General features: G+C 36.5%; 1 protein-coding gene across 2 annotated transcripts in view; it reads right to left on the reverse strand.

The window, feature by feature from the left end:
* BRAF (B-Raf proto-oncogene, serine/threonine kinase) overlaps positions 1 to 18920 on the reverse strand; it is a 179541-nt gene that overhangs the window by 51055 nt on the left and 109566 nt on the right. For both annotated transcript variants that reach the window (XM_044246722.1, XM_044246723.1), the window contains exons 4-8: positions 17986 to 18089; positions 17044 to 17146; positions 12047 to 12195; positions 10985 to 11104; positions 6122 to 6281 (exon numbers count right to left, since the gene is read on the reverse strand). In XM_044246722.1, the coding sequence (XP_044102657.1) occupies positions 6122 to 6281; positions 10985 to 11104; positions 12047 to 12195; positions 17044 to 17146; positions 17986 to 18089 (636 nt within the window). The remainder of the gene's footprint in view (positions 1 to 6121; positions 6282 to 10984; positions 11105 to 12046; positions 12196 to 17043; positions 17147 to 17985; positions 18090 to 18920) is intronic.

Genomic DNA, 18920 nt, shown 5'->3' on the forward strand with positions numbered 1-18920 from the left:
CTGACACAGGGCTAGATCCAAGGACCCTGGAATCATGACCTGAGCCCAAGGCAGATGCTTAACCGACTGAGCCACCCAGGTGCCTCAGTGCTATTCAAGTTCAAAGGATAAATAACTGTAAGACCTTATCACTGGTGAAGCATTTCAAGAGATGAGCTACTATTTGGGGTCTGAGGGATAGACAGGAATGTAGGGGGGCGGGAACCAGAGGACCCGTTGGACAGAAAGAATGAGACAAAGGCAGAAAGGCCACATTGCTTTCCTTTTTGCTACACCAGCCTTGTGACTCCCCATAACCAGGGATCAGCCAACTCTGGCTTTTTCCACTCTTCCTGCACCATAAACTTCTACTTTTCAATCTGTTCTTAAAGTTCTTTGACAACCTTTTTATTTGTTTCAGGTGAAAGAGGATCTTCTATTATTCCAATACTGGCTCTTTCAAACTCTTTCTTATCTCCTGTAGTTCCTTTCTTATTTTTTCCCTTGAGCATGACAGAGAAAACAGAAGCCATCAGAGAACATTCTGTTTTGCCCCTATATTTATGAGTATTTGCACGGTAATGTTAGCTACAATTTCTGAATTCTTACTATGTGCAAGACACAATGCACAATAAGAATTTTCAATCCACTGTAAGAGGTAGAAACTGCTAGCTTCAAGGTTAAGTCTTGTGCCCTAGATCATACAGCCTGTAAAGAGCTACAGAGCTCTAGCTATGTCCATCTTTAATTCTCATAGCCTCTGAGGGACTTGTTTCCACATTAAAGGAACTATATCAATTATTCCATATCTTGTTATTTTCAATCTCTCACTTCACTTGCTTCTTTCCCTCAAGTTACAAATCTCACATTAAGGGGCACCTGGGTGGCTCAGTCATTAAGCGTTGCCTTTGGCTCAGGTCATGATCCCAGGGTCCTGGGATTCAGCCCCGCACCAGGCTCCCTCCTCGGCTGGAGGCCTGCTTCTCCCTCTCCCGCTCCCTCTGCTTCTGTTCCCTCTCTCGCTGTGTCTCTGTCAAATAAATAAATAAAATCTTTTAAAAAAAACATTCTCACATTAAAAACAACCATCCCTCAACCCTGCTTTAATCTATGGCCCCTTTGTTATTCCTTTACAGCCAAGCTTCTCAAAACTGATACTTAACTCACATCTTCGCCTGCCTTGCTCTCCCCCACCAGCCCTCTCAAACAGTTCTCAATGAAGTCAAAATGACAAAATGACATAGTCCAACAATCATTTTCAGTCCTTCCCACATTTGAGTCTCACTGGCAACTAACATCAACTACTTCAGCATTCTTGAAGTCCCTTTTCTCCCTTTGGCTTCTGCAACACTACTTACTCTTACTCATATGAAGTTAGAATTAGGAAGAGCAGCCCACAAAAGAGACACAGAACGACAGTCTCTGCCTGGACCTCAAATGTTAATAATATTCAATGGGGCCGCATATTCTATCCTTTTGGCAATTTACATATACTCCTTGAGTAATATTTACACTCGCGGTTTTAATGGACAAATATGCTAATTACTCCAAAACCTGTATCTCTACTCAAGGTCTTTATATTTAACTGCTACTGGACTTCTAAACCAGTGAAGTCCCTCAGACATCTTAATGTCAGTATGTTCAAAATAACAGTTACCATTTTCATTTCTACAAGTCCTGTTCTTTTTTCCTTTGGTATTTCCTATCCTAATGAATGGAGTGAATACCATCTATTCACCCAAGCCAGAGAAATCTCGGCATTATCTTCCACCTCTCATCTATTACTTTACCAAACAGTGGTTAAGCATAAGCACCTCTCTTCTATTACTTTACCAAACAGTGGTTAAGCATAAGCAGGAAAGAGCAGGTTTTATACTCCATTTCAATAATTTATCAGTGATGAGATCTTAAGACATTTCTTAACCTCCCCAAATCTAATTTTCTCAACAGTAAAATAAGAATAAAAGTAGTACTTAACCCATGAGTATTTATGGGGACAATAAGAAAATTTATGCAAAGCACTTAGTACACTACTTGCCATATAGTAAGCGTTCATAAACAGCAGGCATTTTCAATATCATTCCTAACAGTTTTGCCTACAAATCTCTCATGAATTCACAAGATTCTTCCAGAATATAGAGCTGAGCACTTTCTCTCCCACTCAAAATTTTTCGAACTCCCTACTACCAACTCCTACAGAGACCTTAAAGTAAGACACAGTGCCTTTCAGTATGGACTCTACCTACCTAGTTTTGTCTTCTACCATTCCCCACCCTTCTTCTGAGCCCTAAACTCCTACAATATCAACTATTAATTACATCCCATGCAAAGATACTTCCATACTTTTGCACGTACCATGTCCTTAACAACTGTCCTTTCTTCTAAAACCCCCACCAAGCATCCTTAATCAACTCCTACCATTCACCTTTTACAATGTGATCTAAATGTTATCCTTTCTGTTAAATACTCCTATATACAACAAGGTAGAGTTTATTACCCCCTTCTTCATGTCTATTCATTTATATGTCTGATTCACTCATTAGACTGTAACTTCTTTGAGGTCAAAGACTGTGTGCTAATTCATCCTCAATTCCCAATTCTGTCATATTGCCTCTCTCGGAGTCAGTACTGTCAAGTATGTCAAAAACAAGTCAAAACAATCTTGTTTACTAGAATGATAAATGATAAATGATGATTGGAGCTGAATGAAATGACCTGAATTGAATGAAAATGCTAAAGAATTTATACATTATCTTATAATCAGTGCGAAGTCAATGAAAGTTTTAGAATAAGGAAACAGATGATGACAGAGGTGTAAAAAAGTCCAGAGGGTAATAGTCTATAAAAGGATGTTACTACTGAAAGTAAAAATGGCTGTAATTTTGGACATTATGAGAACAGACCTGAGAAGATTTTATTTTACTTGTTTTAAAGATTTTATTTATTTGATAGAGAGAGAAAGAGACAGCAAGAGGGAACACAAGCAGGGGGAGAGGGAGAGGGACCAGGATTCCCCTTGAGCAGGGAGCCTGAGGCAGGGCTTGATCCTCTGGGATCAAGACCCGAGCCGCAGGCAGATGCTTAATGACTGAGCCATCCAGGTGCCCCAAGATTTGATTTCTTATTTCACAATCTCATTATTCCCATATTTTCCTCTCCTACTTTTTTCTTCCTTTGTATTCAGGTCTAGCTAGATAAAGGAAGACCTTATTGTTGAGAAAAATCGATATTAGGAAAAGGCCACTTAAAATGAATCCAATAAAAATAGAGAAAAAATTTCAAAGTAAAAAGTGGGAGGGGCGCCTCGGTGGCTCAGTTGGTTAAGCCTCTGCCTTCGGCTCAGGTCATCATCTCAGGGTCCTGGGATCAAGTCCCGCATTGGGCTCTCTGCTTAGCAAGGAGCTTCTTCCCCCTCTCTCTCTGCCTGCTTTTCTGCCTACTTGAGATCTCTCTTTCTGTCAAATAAATAAATAAAATCTCAAAAAAAAAAAAAAAAGTGGGAACAAAGTCCAGAATTTAGAAATTTATCTTGAAAAATGAAATTAAAATCTATAATACAGTTTTACTTTTACATTTAATAAATTTTATTATTTTATTTGAAGATTTATTTATTTATTTGAGAGAAAGGGGGTGGGGGAAAGGAAGAGGGACAGAGAGAATCCTGAAGCAGAATCTACACTGAGTACTGAGCCCGATGCAGGGCTTGATCCCAGGACACTGAGATCATAACCTCAGCTGGAATCAAGAGTTGGCCATGCAACTAACTGAGCCACCCAGGTGCCCCAGCAAACTTTGTTATAATTTCAAATGCTAATTCTTAGACATCAAGGGTTTTTATTTGTGTGTGTGTGTGTTTGTGTTCTTAATAAAAAAGTTGTGATAGGACGAACTAAAATCCTCAATTTCATATTCACCTTTTACATCACAAGCATAATCATTTTTATAAAAATTGTAGGCACACCTGGGTGACTCAGTTAAATGTTTAACTCTTGGTTTGGGCTCAGGTTATGATCTCAGATGGAGCCCCGTGTTGGGCTCTGTACTCAGCAGGAAATTTGCTTGAGGATTCTCTCCCTCTGCCTCTGCCCCTCCACCTGCTCATGCTCTCTTTCTCTAAAATAAATAAATAAATCTTTATAAAAATTTTAGAGGGCTTCATCAATTCCCTGAAGGGCCTCTATCAATCCTTTGATACTTAAATCATTTTCACTTGAAGAGCCTATTATATTGTCATTTCACTGCATCTTTTCTATTGTTAACTGGACTAATTTATTTCTACTGAATTCTTTATTTCTCAGTGGCTTTTCCTAATTTCAGTAGTTCTTCAAAGTCCTTTTTCACTGTCTTCATAAAAGCTTTAAAATCTTTCCTTTTTTGGGGGGGCAGATTTGCAATCAATTTGCACTATGTTTTCACTGAAATGTTGGATAATAATGTAAAGGGACTGGAATGCAAACTGGTATTAGATGGGGAGGGATGTTTGTGGGGGGACTAATATTAAAGTAGTCTGTTACTAAGTGAGTATTTTCCTGTTAGGACAATTTTTTGCTTCTCTAATCAACCTCATTAACTATGAGGACTCACATAAGGAATACCTGTAAAATGAGAAAAATTCCCATCTTCTAACACACTAGTAATCACCTCACTAATTCTAATACCCTTTTTACCTGGGGAAACAGTTTTAACTTCCTTTTTATTTTTATTATTATTTTTTAAAATTTATTTTTATTATTTATTTATTTATTTGACAGACAGAGATTACAAGGAGGTGGAGAGGTAGGCAGAAAGAGAGAGAGGAGAGGAGGAAGCAGGCTCCCCGCTAAACAGAGAGCCCGATGTGGGGCTCGATCCCAGGACCCTGGGATCATGACCTGGGCCGAAGGCAGAGGCTTAACCCACTGAGCCACCCAAGCGCCCCGTATTTTTATTATTTATTTTAACTTCCTTTTAAAATATAAATTATTTCCAAGGCAAACAAGTTTGATGGGTTTTCTCTTTTGTTGCTTATTACAGAGATTAAGGATAACCTACACTCTTTCTATGAAAGCACAAATTTTGGGAGAAGAGACTCCTAATTCTAAGACCAGGAACCTCAGCCCACTACAGCTCAGGTAGCAAGGGCAACTTATTATCTTCTGTAACTCAATTATTGGATTATCCTGTAAAGAAAGTTTTGTGGAAATGAAGCCACATCCATTTGTTTCTAATGTATTATATGTGGCTGTTCTCACACTACAATGACAAAATTCAACAGCTGCCATTAGAGATCATATGACCCATAAGCTAAAGTATTTAATATTTAGTCATTTAAGATAAAGTCTGTTGATCCCTGGTCTAAAATATGGGAAATTTCCTGTTTCATATTCTTACCCTTTCACTGAAACAAACATTTTTTTGATGATCATTTATGCATTTAGTTCTGAGACTGGGGCCAAGTGAACTAATATTAGGAATGGTTTCTGCTGCCAAGAAGATTTAATTGAAGAAGCAACTAAGGTAAGTTACAGTGCGCAAGATAAAACTGGAAAAGTAAAAACATCGAGAGTGACCAGCCAAATGGTGGTTAAAATAACTGATATAATGATTACACAAGAGAAAATACATTTTTAAAAATGAAAGATTAAAACCTAATGAGAAACTTGACCAAAAAAATGCAAATATTCATGACATATAGAGAGATGGAATACAATGGTATAGTCAAAAAAGTAAGGAAGGTAAAAGGTAGTTTTGCATGTCTTGTACATAAAGTAATGATTAGTTCTTAAGGGTTATTTAACTCAAAGTTGTACTTTTAGAAATTTAGATAAAGATCTCAAATTGATTTTAATAAAAAATCTGCAGCTCTATTCCTATTTCGTTACCATAAAATGGCCAAGGGACTATCTGTTAAATAAACGAAGAAGATAAGATTTTTGCAGAAACAATGTGGTAAGGAAAAAATCAGAACAACTCCACAATGTGGCACCAGTTAAGTATTTAATACCATCAGAGAAGATGGCAAAGCTTTTCTGATCAGTAATTCATGAAAAGTCTATTGATAATAATAACTGACAGGCATTTCTGATCTATATTACAAGTATAGCACCAAAATAAAGAAATACACTCGAATTTTTTTTAGTTCTAACAATGCTGGATTACTTACATCAATATTGACAGGTTCTATTGTGTTTATATGTACATTTGGAGCTGATGAGGACCGGTCTCGTTGTCCAAATTGATTTCGATGATCTTCATCTGCTGGTCGGAAAGGCTGTGGAATTGGAATGGATTTTGAAGGAGACGGACTGGTGAGGATTTGGGGCCTGGAAAAATCAAGTCATTGAAAGATAAGATTCAGAGCAACTTTACAGAGATAATGACATTAAAAAAATGGATGATATAAAGATTTCCTTGTAAAGCATTAAAAACCTAGCAGTAATTGGGTTAAAAAAAACTAATATATGCCTACAGCTAATACTGACAAAGCTGCTTTTGCTCAAGCAGATCCTCCAGGGACTATGAGTGGTAATGGTTTCTTATCCAAAAAACTCCAGGGAAATCTACAAATGGTGAGAAATTACCTGTGGTTACTCAGCTAAAGGAACTCTCTAAAGTTATACAAAAATTCCTAGATACTAGAGACTGACTGAAAAGTATCTGCTATTTTATTCTACCTTTATCTTTTCCTGACAGCTGAAGTTACTAAAATGAGATTTTTATGCAAAGTATTAGGAAATTATGAATATTTTTGAAAATACACCTGTGGATTTCAGGGCCTGAAAGATGTATCTGTTGCTTTACATAGCACTGAATTAGAATCTTGAACAATAGCAAAGACCATCTGCAAATCCAAAAGATGACCCTTATAGTGTTACTTCTCATATTTTAAACTTTTTACCATGTCCAATAATTGAGCAACAAAAAGAATCATATGTTAAGCATTAAAAAAAATCTTTTTTAAAAATTGCTTTTTGATGAGATCATCAAAATCGGTAATAGAATGATCTATTTTGGTACTGTAGATAAATAACAAATTCTATGATATCTCACAGCCCTGAAATGAATCTGGCACTCACAGAGCACACTGAAGTTTTGCAAAGAGATTGTAAACATCAGTGAGGAGTGTAGGTCCTCAGAAGGGCTATCCAAGGAATTGGGAAGGGGGTATCACGTGATAGAGGAGGTACGGTTGTCTCAGTGAGCTCCATAAAGACCAATGAATGACACAATGCTAACAGCCTCTCCATAGAGATTGGTTATCATTCCACCCCACTTTATGCAATCTCTGGAATAAGTGGTTATTAAGACATAGCCAGAAAGACAATGTGGAGGAATACAAAGATATTTTGTGAGTGGACAGGGTTTAGAGAGGAATCGGAAGAAAATATAGTACAAAAGGAATAGACAGAGGTTTGAAGGGCCAAAAAAGCCAATGACAAAAAGTTTTTTTTTTTTTTTTTTTAAAGGTTCTGAAGCACCTGGGTGGCTCAGTGGGTTAAGCCTCTGCCTTTGGCTCAGGTCATGATCCCAGAGTCCTGGGATGGAGCCCAGCATTGGGCTCTCTGCTCAGCAAGGAGCCTGCTTCCCTTTCTTTCTTTGCCTGCCTCTCTGCCTACTTGTGATCTCTCTCTCTCTGTTAAATAAATAAATAAAATCTTTAAAAGGTTCTGAATAAAGCACATTAACAAAACCTGAACCACACTAGTTTACAGTTTGACTCTCTGAAGAGAGAAGGCAGAGAAAGAAATTTTGCGTTTATCTGTTCTTATAAATGGAGTCCACTTAGAACTGAAATAAAATAAAAGATTATGTACTTTAAAAAATTAGTATCACCCAATGAGAATTACAGGCTAAACCTGATGGATCTGGCCTTCAGAAAAATTACCATGCTCTACTTGTCCTTTTTACTCTATTAATTATTGAGAAATTTTTAGTTTGTGACAGGGCTCTCTTTTGTTTTAGGCAGCCAATATATGCCTTGTGCTAAGGTGTTTTGGGAACAGGTAAAAGAATGTAAAAGTGATAAAACTTTTTTTTTTTTTAAGTTTTGGAAAATGCACCTACTTTAAAAAAACCATAGCTGATTTAAAGTCTCAAGTCAATAGCATAGTTTGTTTAAGTTAGGACTTAAAAGTGGAAAGAGCTTGAATTAACTACAGTTGTAGATGGAGTCTAATTAATATAATTGATCTGGCACCGGCCTAAATGACAGCAAGTCATTTCTGAAAGTCACTAAATTAAGATTTTGACTGCAATGTGTAGTTTTATAACAAAGCAAACATGTATTCAAAGGGCACTGGTCCAGAAGTAGAAAAAGCAAAAACCTGGATTTAATATGAGAGATTTTATTACCTAAAGAGAAGAACAGAAACACAAGAAAGAGATAATATCTTGCATATTACACAAACTCAGAAAGAGTCTTTTTGGCAGTTGGTATCTACCACCACCCAGTAGAAGGCATATAAGGTCAATCTACCTAGCCCTGACAGCAAATATATAGCTCTGGATAAAACTGCAAGTAACTATGTTCTGGAACCATTAAACATCTGAGTCATGTATTAATCCCATGCTTAACAAAAGCAATATTTGGATTATAATTTGGTTTGTCATTATTATCTTCTAAAAGCAGAGTGCTGGTCCATCCAACATACGAACTTTGGTCTACACACAGCTATATTTCTCATGGAAATGAATTTACCTGGAATTCTGATTTAGTCTTTTCTAATTCTGGTCACTGTAAACCACTTTATCTCTAATAATTCTCATCATTTGTGGGAACTGATAAAATTCAGTTTCCTTACTGGGATGTCTTTACCTGGACCAAGACAATTTATACCCTATGAAATATGTTGGGAGCCAGCAAACTGGTTTTCTCCTGACACCCCTATCTATTTTGCTGCAAACCTCTTCAAAGCAGTATTAGATTAAAAAGAGAAAAAAATTTATCTTTAAAACCCTTCAGCAAATTACCAGTTAGTTTATATCTCATTTCCAATCTAGAATATTAAAAGTTTTTTGTTTTTTCAAACATTTTATTTATTTATTTGACAGAGAGAGATGACAAGCAGGCAGAGAGGCAGGCACAGAGAGAGGAGGAAGCAGGCTCCCCGCCGAGCAGAGAGCCCGATGCGGGGCTCGATCCCAGGACTCTGAGATCATGACCCGAGCTAAGGCAGTGGCCCAACCCACTGAGCCACCCAGGCGCCCCAAGAGTATTAAAAGTTTTGAAGCAAAGTGACTACTTCTGTTCAGCAATATGCAAATTTTAAAACACTGACTTTTCAAATACTCAAACATCCCATAGCATTTTTAAAAAGCAGAAATGGAGGTACAAACTGGCCAATGTATCACTTCAATATGTCTTGGTTACATCCATTATTATATGTATTTCATGAGCACTATAGTTGTTATAAGTACTATTGACAAAATGCAAAGGAACAGCAGTATAGACAGGATTGGCTTCTATCTTTTCATAGGCACATACAGACACTTGTGACATAAAAGTATCAGGAAAACAAAAGTTAGAACACCTTTCTTATCATTTGCTCAAGACCAGAATGTACTTCAGTTTAGTTATAAATAAAATACTCGTGGCATAAGCAAATGGTTCTCAGTTTTAAGATAGCAACCTTTCAGTGGAAGGTAACTGTCTGGATCATTACCATTATAAACCTTCAGAAAGACCATGTTAATTTCATTGTGGTGTTCTGTAACTCTGCTCACAGAACTGGGACCTGCCAGGAGTAAATGCCATAGCCAAAATATTAATTAAAAACCAAAACAAACAATAACAACACTTTGATCTAAGAAAGACCCAGGTACTATAAAACTAACGATAGAGACAGTAGGAATAAAAGGACTCCAACAGACCAGGTAACTGTTACAACCTGACCAAAAAAAAAAAAAAAAAAAGGCTGCATTTTCTAGTGTTCCAAAGTAGATAAAAACATCCAGTCTTTAATACAAATCTTTTGCTAATTTTTCTAGCCTATGAAACCTCTAGAAAGGTTGGCTTTGTAAAATTACAGGTCTCAGGATCGTCCACTTACTTTTTTCTGTCTTTAGACAGAAAAGATAGCATTACATTGTAAAGAGAGGAAGGAAGTGGGGTTCAAACTGACTATATATATTCATGATCTTAACTAATTATCTCTGGAATATTATAGAACAAAATGGCATGTGGGGACATTTTTTAAACATATGCTTCCAAATACAGCATAATTTATTCTGTCTCAAATCCAAAAGGTAAAGAGAATGCAGACCTATGTAAGAAATTCTCCAAAACACTAATATCTGTTACTCATCGTCATCTTTTTTTTTCCCTCCTATGAAGCTTCACTATATGATATTTTATATCACCTTTAAAGTCAGTTTTACCTTTATCTTCCACAACTAATACTATTAATATTTTTCTTTACACATATCCATCCCTTCTCCCCATTCCCTTTGTTTATGCTATTTCTCCCCTACCAACCCACCATCATGTTTTTTATTCCCTGGATTCATTCAGATTCTAGAATTCTTCAAAGTTTAGTTCAAATCCCATTTCTTCATTAAATATTTTTGACTACTCTCGCTTTTCTCCTGTTTACAGGAAACATCATATTTATGTCCTCACATTGTTTAAAATATCATATCATCTGAGGAACTGTAGACTATAATTATATACAATTTTTAAATTGTTTGCCATTGTCTCACTGGTCAATGCTAGTTTTCTAAACTGGAATCATATACTTCTATATTTAATATTACCTAATAAAGTGATGAGCATAAGGCAGGGACTCTAAATGATCTGTTACTTGATTTTTTTTCCAAGACTGGTCCTGAAACAGTCTACGTCAGTTTTAACCACATGTATCTTAACAAATGCATGTACGAATTTGCCTGATGTGATAAAATAAGTTACCTGAAGAAAAATCCTTAATTTTACAATCCAAGTAGTTGGAAAGGTTTATAATTAACCAAAAGATCCAAAAGAAACCAGCTCAAAAAGCACTGTCATTGAACAGCAGGAGTCAAGTCATACCCAGTAGAATCGGAGGGGGGAGCAGAAGGGGATGATCCAGACGTAAGGGCAGTCTCTGCTATGGAGGCCTCCTCCTGTGGTATTGGGTGGTGTTCAAAGAACTTGGAGACAAACAGCAAACTGTGAGGCAAAAACAAAAACAAAACAAAACAAACCTAACTTGTGCAAAACCCAGAAGCTTCATACACCAGAATACATTATAGAGTTAACAGAAATACTTGGGATCAAATTCTACTTTCAGAAATGACTGTTAAATTCAATTAGTTGTGTTTTTGCCTGAAGACTTATTTTTAAAAAAATTACATGTACTTCGAAAAGCAAGCTTATAATCTAAAACTAATTGCTCTATACAGCGAATTTCTATATATTAGAGAGGAAAAATCATGCTGTATGGTTAAGGAATTAGAAGAAAAAATATCTACCCTCTCAGATTACATCATTATAACATACTTTATAGAGCTGAATTCTCTTTGCTCAAGTGATTGAGAAAACTAAAAAGACCTTAGCAGTAGTAGCAGCAACAACAACAAAAAAGATTACAATAGACTTAGTCTAGTCTATTACAGAAACTCTGGCATAAAGCAAATAGAAATTTTAGAAAGAGATACACTGGGTACAAAGATTTTATATCTTACTTTTAAATAAACTGGGCAGGGGAAGTTGAAGGAAAGAGAAAGAGACAGAGAGAGAGAGAGAGAGAGAATACATATAATTTACAAAATAGTGATAGAACCAGAACCCCGATCTGTGATCCAAAAATACAATGGTTAACTTAATTGAAATCACACCCACTCTCCTCCCAAAAACCATCTAAAAATGATGTCTATGGGCAAGGGATCTTTATTAATTAAAAGAGGGGATAAGACATAAATGAGATGTATAGCTTAATCAGAATTACAATTCAGGAGAGTAGTATTGGCTATACTACAGCATATTCTCCAGGCATCCTTTTTAAATTCCCCATAACTCTACTGGATAGAAAGTTCCCAGGCTCTAAGATACACTAGTTTCACATAAAGAAAAGTAAAATGTCAGTAGAAAAGAGACTTTTTGATTACTTACTCAAGTTGGTCATAATTAACACACATCAGTGGAACCTCTGTACTACAACGCTGGTGAAATTTATAACCACATGTTTGACAGCGAAAACCCTGGAAAAGCAGCTTTCGACAAAAGTCACAAAACGCTAAGGTGAAAAAAGTTTTCCGTACCTGCAAAGTAAAAAACACCACAGAGAATTTCAAAAACTGCAAGAATCTTCTCAGAAATGAACTTATTTATTCTCTCGCTTGAAATAACAAATCTTTAATATGTTCAAATCATGAGAGTGCCTTACATAATAAGATATTAAAATGAAAACTGGGGGAGGGGTCCAAGACAATAGATGGACTGTATGTATTTATCTCCTACCCAATATACTATTATAAAACTCAGAAGTCGAGAAGATGTAAAGTGAGTAAAAGACTGGAAACTATTTTCAAGCTTGACTCCATAAAAATCAAAACAGAGATGATAAATAGAAGGAGGGATCAGGGATGAAAGGAAGGGTAAGGGCATACTTTAGTAATTGTACAAAGAAAGGAGTTAAGAGATGCTTACTGGTGCTGACAGAACAAGAAACAATGGTATCCTTCTATTACTTAAAGTTACAAAGGTATCCCAATAAAGGAACCTGCCCCAAAAACCAACCAACCAACCAACCAAACACCACCACCAACAACAAATCACAGTGCAGAAGGGGAAGAAGGAAGAAGAAATGTAATGCTACAAATGAACTAATTCCCTTTGGAGTCAGTGAAGTTGGTAAAGCAAGAAACTATGGCTGAAAGTAACTACTTAGTAATGGGAAGGTAATCACTCAAAGAGCTTTCAAAACAGAAACTAACAAGGCTACAGGACAGGAAAATCACCTAAAAGACAGTAAGAACCACTTCTAATTAATTATTGGTTTGTTAGAGGATTAGAACACCTAAATTTGTGAACACTCCTCTCCAGGAAACTTAAAAGGCAACATGGAAGAACTCCATGTCAGAAGGCAAATGACTTACACAGAGGTCACATAAAAGAACTGTGTTAGGGAGGCTCTACATGATAACTACTGAAGCCAGAAATTATTTTTAGCTCATCTGTTTTGGGTATAGAATAAGCAGAAAATGTAAGAGAAATACCAAAATGTTAACAGTGGCTACTTCAGAGTGGTGAGAGCACGGGTGACTCTATTTTGTCCTCTGTCTTTGCTTTGCTGTGTGTGTGTATGTGTATGTATATATATATGTGTATGTGTGTGTGTGTGTGTATATATATATAGATATATATATCTATATATATCTATATATATATGGTTTGGTTTTTTTTTAAAGATTTATTTATTTGACAGAGACCAGTAGGCAGAGAGGCAGGCAGAAAGAGAGGGGGGAAGCAGGCTCCCTGCTGAGCAGAGAGCCCAATGCGGGGCTTGATCCCAGTACCCTGAGATCACGACCTGAGCCGAAGGCAGATGCTTAACCCACTGAGCCGCCCAGGTGCCCCTGCTGTGTGTATTCTTTATGCACCTTCTTCTCAGACAGTTTTCATCACTAACAATAATAAGAAACACATTTTACATCATGACCCAGGACACCCCTATATTTAGACACTAGTATTTATCCTGACTATCTATAATATACATGAGGATTTCCTATTATATGGGAATGTTTTTTTATGATCCATTAAGTTGATTTCAATACCCACAGTTTACCAAACTTTTTTCAGTAAACATGCATTTAACAGGACAAAAAGTTTTCAAAAATAATGTCCCATCAGGAAAATGACATCTTAGCACATCAGGCACTCTAGGCTTTTTGAGAACATTCAGGTAATTTTAAGAGTGGCTCTTGTTTGCTTTACTTTTTGGGCTATGTATCACTTTCTAGGGTATACAAAGGCAACAGCTTGTTTTTAGTTTTGTTACTGTTCTGTTTGTCTCTGGATATAAAAGAAATTAGAAAATCTTTAACATTTATGTTGGCTAATATTTGCCAAGCAAGTGTTTTTCGTATTTCTTGCAGAATTTCAGAAAATAAAGCACAGAAAAATACAAAACGTGTTCCCAGGAATCAGCATTTTACCGTCCTCCGAGCCTCTCCTATCCTCTCCATTTTTCACTCACCTAATAATCTGTTAAGTTTCACGAAGCTCTAATTTCTCTTTTCATTAATCTACTCGCTTGCAGTCTTTCTTCCAGCTACTGATTCTACTTGAAAACTATGTTTACCAGACTATTTGTATATGTGAAGAAGAAAACCAAATAGGGCAGGAGGGGCAGAGAAGAGCGGAAATGAGGAGAAGCAAATGTGGGAATGCATTTGAGTATCAATTGTGACATGTAATTGGACCTGGGAATATACCTTTGTGAATAAAAGTGATTACAGGAAGGTATATCTTCTTGTTTTTCTACCTCTCCTGCTGCCTCCACCCTGGCAGTTCCCAGGGACTCCTGAAATGTAGGCAAATACCATAGGAACTGCTTTTATAAAGGACTCTAGGAAACTGGGAGGATAACCAGCATTCCTTGAGTTGCCTTGAGTTTCCAGCACAGGGAAGCAAAGGAATTCTCTCTCTTAAGCAGAACACTTGCTCTACACGACACTGAGTGCAATTGTTCTAAAACGCAAATCTACATGTCTCCCTTGATCACAATCAATTTCCAATTATTTTAAAGGGAAGTGTAAATCTTTTATGTGCCTTACAAGGACTGCTAGGAGCTGGGTTCTTCTTACTCTACCCATAACTCCTGCTACACTGTAACCAGCCCCTCTCCAACTTGACACCATTCCCACTGAACTTCTTTCAAGACTGAGAAGTCCGGGCGCCTGGGTGGCTCAGTGGGTTAAGCCGATGCCTTCAGCTCAGGTCATGATCTCAGGATCCTGGGATCGAGTCCCGCATCGGGCTCTCTGCTCAGCAGGGAGCCTGCTTCCCCCCCACCTCTGCCTGCCTCTCCATCTACTTGTGATCTCTGTCAAATAAATAAATAAAATCTTAAAAAAAAAAAAAAAGACTGAGAAATCCCATGCTTTCTCCCTGTTTTCCTCTGGTTAGAGTGCTCTTCCCTTCCCTCCATCTGCTATTCCCTCATCTCTCAGGCCTTAGCTTAGAGAGTTCTTCCTTTGGGAAACCTTCCTCACTCCCCAAAGGCTAGGTTAGGAGTCTACTCTGTGCATCTACAGTACTTTATACATACATAGTAATTAAGAGTGTTTATGAAATGTTCTTTTCAAAACATCTGTCTGTCTACTCAAAGGCAGGGATATTGTTTGTTCTTATTCATTGTCAGAGTCCCAGATCAGACACCGTGTTGGCAAATGGAAAGTTCTTAATAAATATTTAGTGGCAGGGCTTCAATTGTATTGTGAGGATTTCCATACTCTGGAACTAGGCTGCAGCTTGTTTTCATTATCCTCTTGCATCAAGGATCTTCCTGATGCACCACTTTAACACCATTTTATGGTTAACAACTTAGGTCTCTTACCTCTCAACTACTTTCTAGCCAAGAAAAATAATTAGGAAAAGGAGTAGTAATCTTCATGAAATGTAACCTCTATTGTTTTTGGATTCCTAAAAACTTATAATTATCTTCAGATTTATCCACTTGAAATTCTACAAATTAAAAAAAATCAATGGTAATGAACTTGCTAGGTCATCATTACAAAACTATTCACTACATAGTAAATCTGACTGCCAACACTCATTGAAAAGATGCCTTATTGAAGCACAAATTATTCATCATTATTCACCACTAATGGAGCCCTGAAAACACAAATCCCCAAGGAAATCAGCTCATTACTCGTCTGCTTTAGGAGTCTAGCTATACTGATCACCAAAGCACATGGGAAAGCACTTGATGCCGAAAGGGAAGCAATAACTAGCTATCTATCCATCTAGAAAGAATAAACTATGGTCAAAATTCCAATAGGAAGTAAGAAAAGCATTCCTGCCTTATAGATCATTCTACTCCTGGCTTCTGCCTTACCCTTTCAGAGGGTAGGTTCTCAAGCTCTGGGCACTATATCCTCATCTCTAAGGTGGAGATGCCCCACATTCCAGGTATCATGCTGGTGACACTTAGCTTAGGCTAGATTCCAGCAAATGCAAAAACCAGATGAAGGGGGAGGTCCTCAAGGACAGCTAGTCCATTTCCATTAACTCACCCTTCAGAAACATTTACACAAGTGTATCAAGATGTATGCAAAAAGATTCTGTTTAGCCCTGTACAAAACAGATTTAAAAAAAACTTAAATGTCTATTAATAGAGGATGGTTAAATATAAATATACTGAATTCATATTCTTATGGACTATTATGCAATCACTATAAACATAAAGCCAAGTGTACTGATGTGGAAAGACATCCATGATGGACTGCTTAATCTTTTTTTTTTTTTTTTTGGTTAAGGTGAAGACTATCGCACAGAACAGGACTCCATTTTTAGTTTTAGGAAAGAAATGGAAATAAAGGGAAGGGAGAGAAAAAGAGAATGGAGAGAACTTTGGGCTCTCAAAGTATAAGCACATGTTTGTACAAGCAGAAAGTTTGGAAGACTACACAATAATTAACAAGTGTTTACCCTATTAGGTATTTTCCTTTTCTCATCTGATATACTTTTGTACCATTCAGATTTTCTTTTCAGCTCTTTTTATTGAAAGACATCTATTACTTTTTCAAATTAAAAAGAAAATAAAACTCTTTAGTTAAAATACAATTTTTTTTTAAAAGATTTTATTTATTTATTTGACAGATGGAGATCACAAGTAGGCAGAGAGGCAGGGAGAGAGAGATGGAGAAGCAGGCTCTCTGCTGAGGACCCTGGGACCATGACCTGAGCCGAAAGCAGAGGATCTAACCCACTGAGCCACGCAGGCACCCCTAAATACACATTTTTTAAAGAACAGAACTGATTTTCAACTTAGGTAAAATATTGGTCTCAAAATTATGCATCCATATTTCATATTTCCTAAATAAAAATTCATATGCAAGAACTTGAATGCTTTTGACATTTGGAAAAAACGTAAAAGTACATACAAAGTTGTGTGTGGTAAGTGGGACATTTTCCAACACTTCTACATGTAGTTCCTCTCCAGTGAGCCAGGAAATATCAGTGTCCCAGCCAATCGGTTTCTTCTCTCTGAAAAGTGTAGACACAGCTTTTCTTGGTTATCATATCTAAAAATCTTCATACACCTCATGCTGAAGCCATGAAAATTGGTTATTGAGGGGCTAGTAATGGTGAGGGAGATTTGGCTCCCTGGTCTTCCATCGTTAGAAATTTAAATGGCAATAAATTAATTTTTAAGTTTACCCCAAATAAATGTATCACTCTTGGACAAACAGCAGGGTAAAGAGATGTACTCTTTTCTTCAAGCCAGCTCCAGAAAAGACCTACAACAGCAGAAAATTGATTGTTCCTAGGGTCCCCTCCTCAAAAAATAAAATAAAATAAAATTTTAAAAAATCAGAGGTACGGATTTATCTATCCATTAAAAAAAAAAAAAAAAAAAAGCGCTCAAGGGACAACATGCCCCAAAAGGATATATATATATATTTTTTAGATAGGATTCATTTGTAGGGGGGCTGGGATCTTGGCACAATTTTAGATACTTTTCTGAAAGAAAAATAGTTTAATATAAAATGTTAATTTTGATAAGCCTTTTGTGAAACTATGAGTGTATATTAAAAACAGGGGAATGGGGAAGAGTCCATTATTCAAATAAGCCACACTGAATCTCACACTCCAAATAAAGTCATTTGATCAGAGGAACAAACACTACCATCACACAAAATATCTAAAGTTAACTCCTCAAAAGGCCTGCAAGTTTTCTTTAGGCTAACTTAATATTTTTTTTCCAAAGTTAAATTTCAATACCCTAGGTTTGGGTAAAGCTGCTACAGAAAACCCCGAAGTTTAATGTGTGAGGTTTTCTTTTTCCTTTTTAAAGAAAATTTCACATCACATACAAACCATACCCATCCTGAATTCTGTAAACAGCACAGCACTCTGGGATTAGACCTCTCATCATCAGAGCTTTCTTTAGACTGTCTCGGACTGTAACTCCACATCTTGCAGGTACCTATGGTATCATAAATATATGGTGTGAGGTAAAGGCAATAAATCATACATTTATTCGCATCATTTTAAAAAGCTCAATACTTTACCTTTATAATATCTTTAAAATATCATATGGATTAGTATGTCAGATACAACATCATTTGTAATGCTAACTTGTCATTAAAAGAAAATTATGACTCAAGTATCTACTTTCACCAACTTAAAGCAAAATTGACTTTGCTTTTTATTAAAATTATGAAGTATTTTAACAGATAAATAGTGAACAGAAAATATAACAGATTCCTATGGACCCATCACTGAGAAATAACATGTCAACATTTAAAGCAAAAGCAATTAAAATTGTAATTTGAATCTAGTTGACACACATTATATCAGTTTTAGGTGTACGGCACAGTGATTCAACTTCTCTATCCATTATGCTATACTTGCAACTGTAACTACTATCCATCACCATACAACACTATAATATCATTGACTATATTCCCTAAGCCTTTCATCCCCTTGACTTATTAATTGTGTGACTGGAAGCCTGGAATTCCTACTTCCCTTTATCCATTTTGCCTATCCCTCTATTCTCCTGTCCTCTAGCAGCCATCACTTTGTTCTCTGATTCTGCTTTTTGTTTGTATTTCTGTTTTCATTTTTATTATTTTTCAGGACCCTCCATACTGTTTCTCAGTGGCTGTACCAAATTAAATTTTCATCAACAGCATATGAGAGTTTTTTTCCTTCTACATTCTACATCCTAACACTTCTTTTGATTTTAGTGATTCTTACAGGTGTAAGGTGTTATCTCACTGGGTTTTTTTTTTTTTTTAAGATTTTATTTTTA

The sequence above is a fragment of the Neovison vison genome, chromosome 4 (assembly GCF_020171115.1).
Source record: "Neovison vison isolate M4711 chromosome 4, ASM_NN_V1, whole genome shotgun sequence".
NCBI lineage: Eukaryota > Metazoa > Chordata > Mammalia > Carnivora > Mustelidae > Neogale > Neogale vison.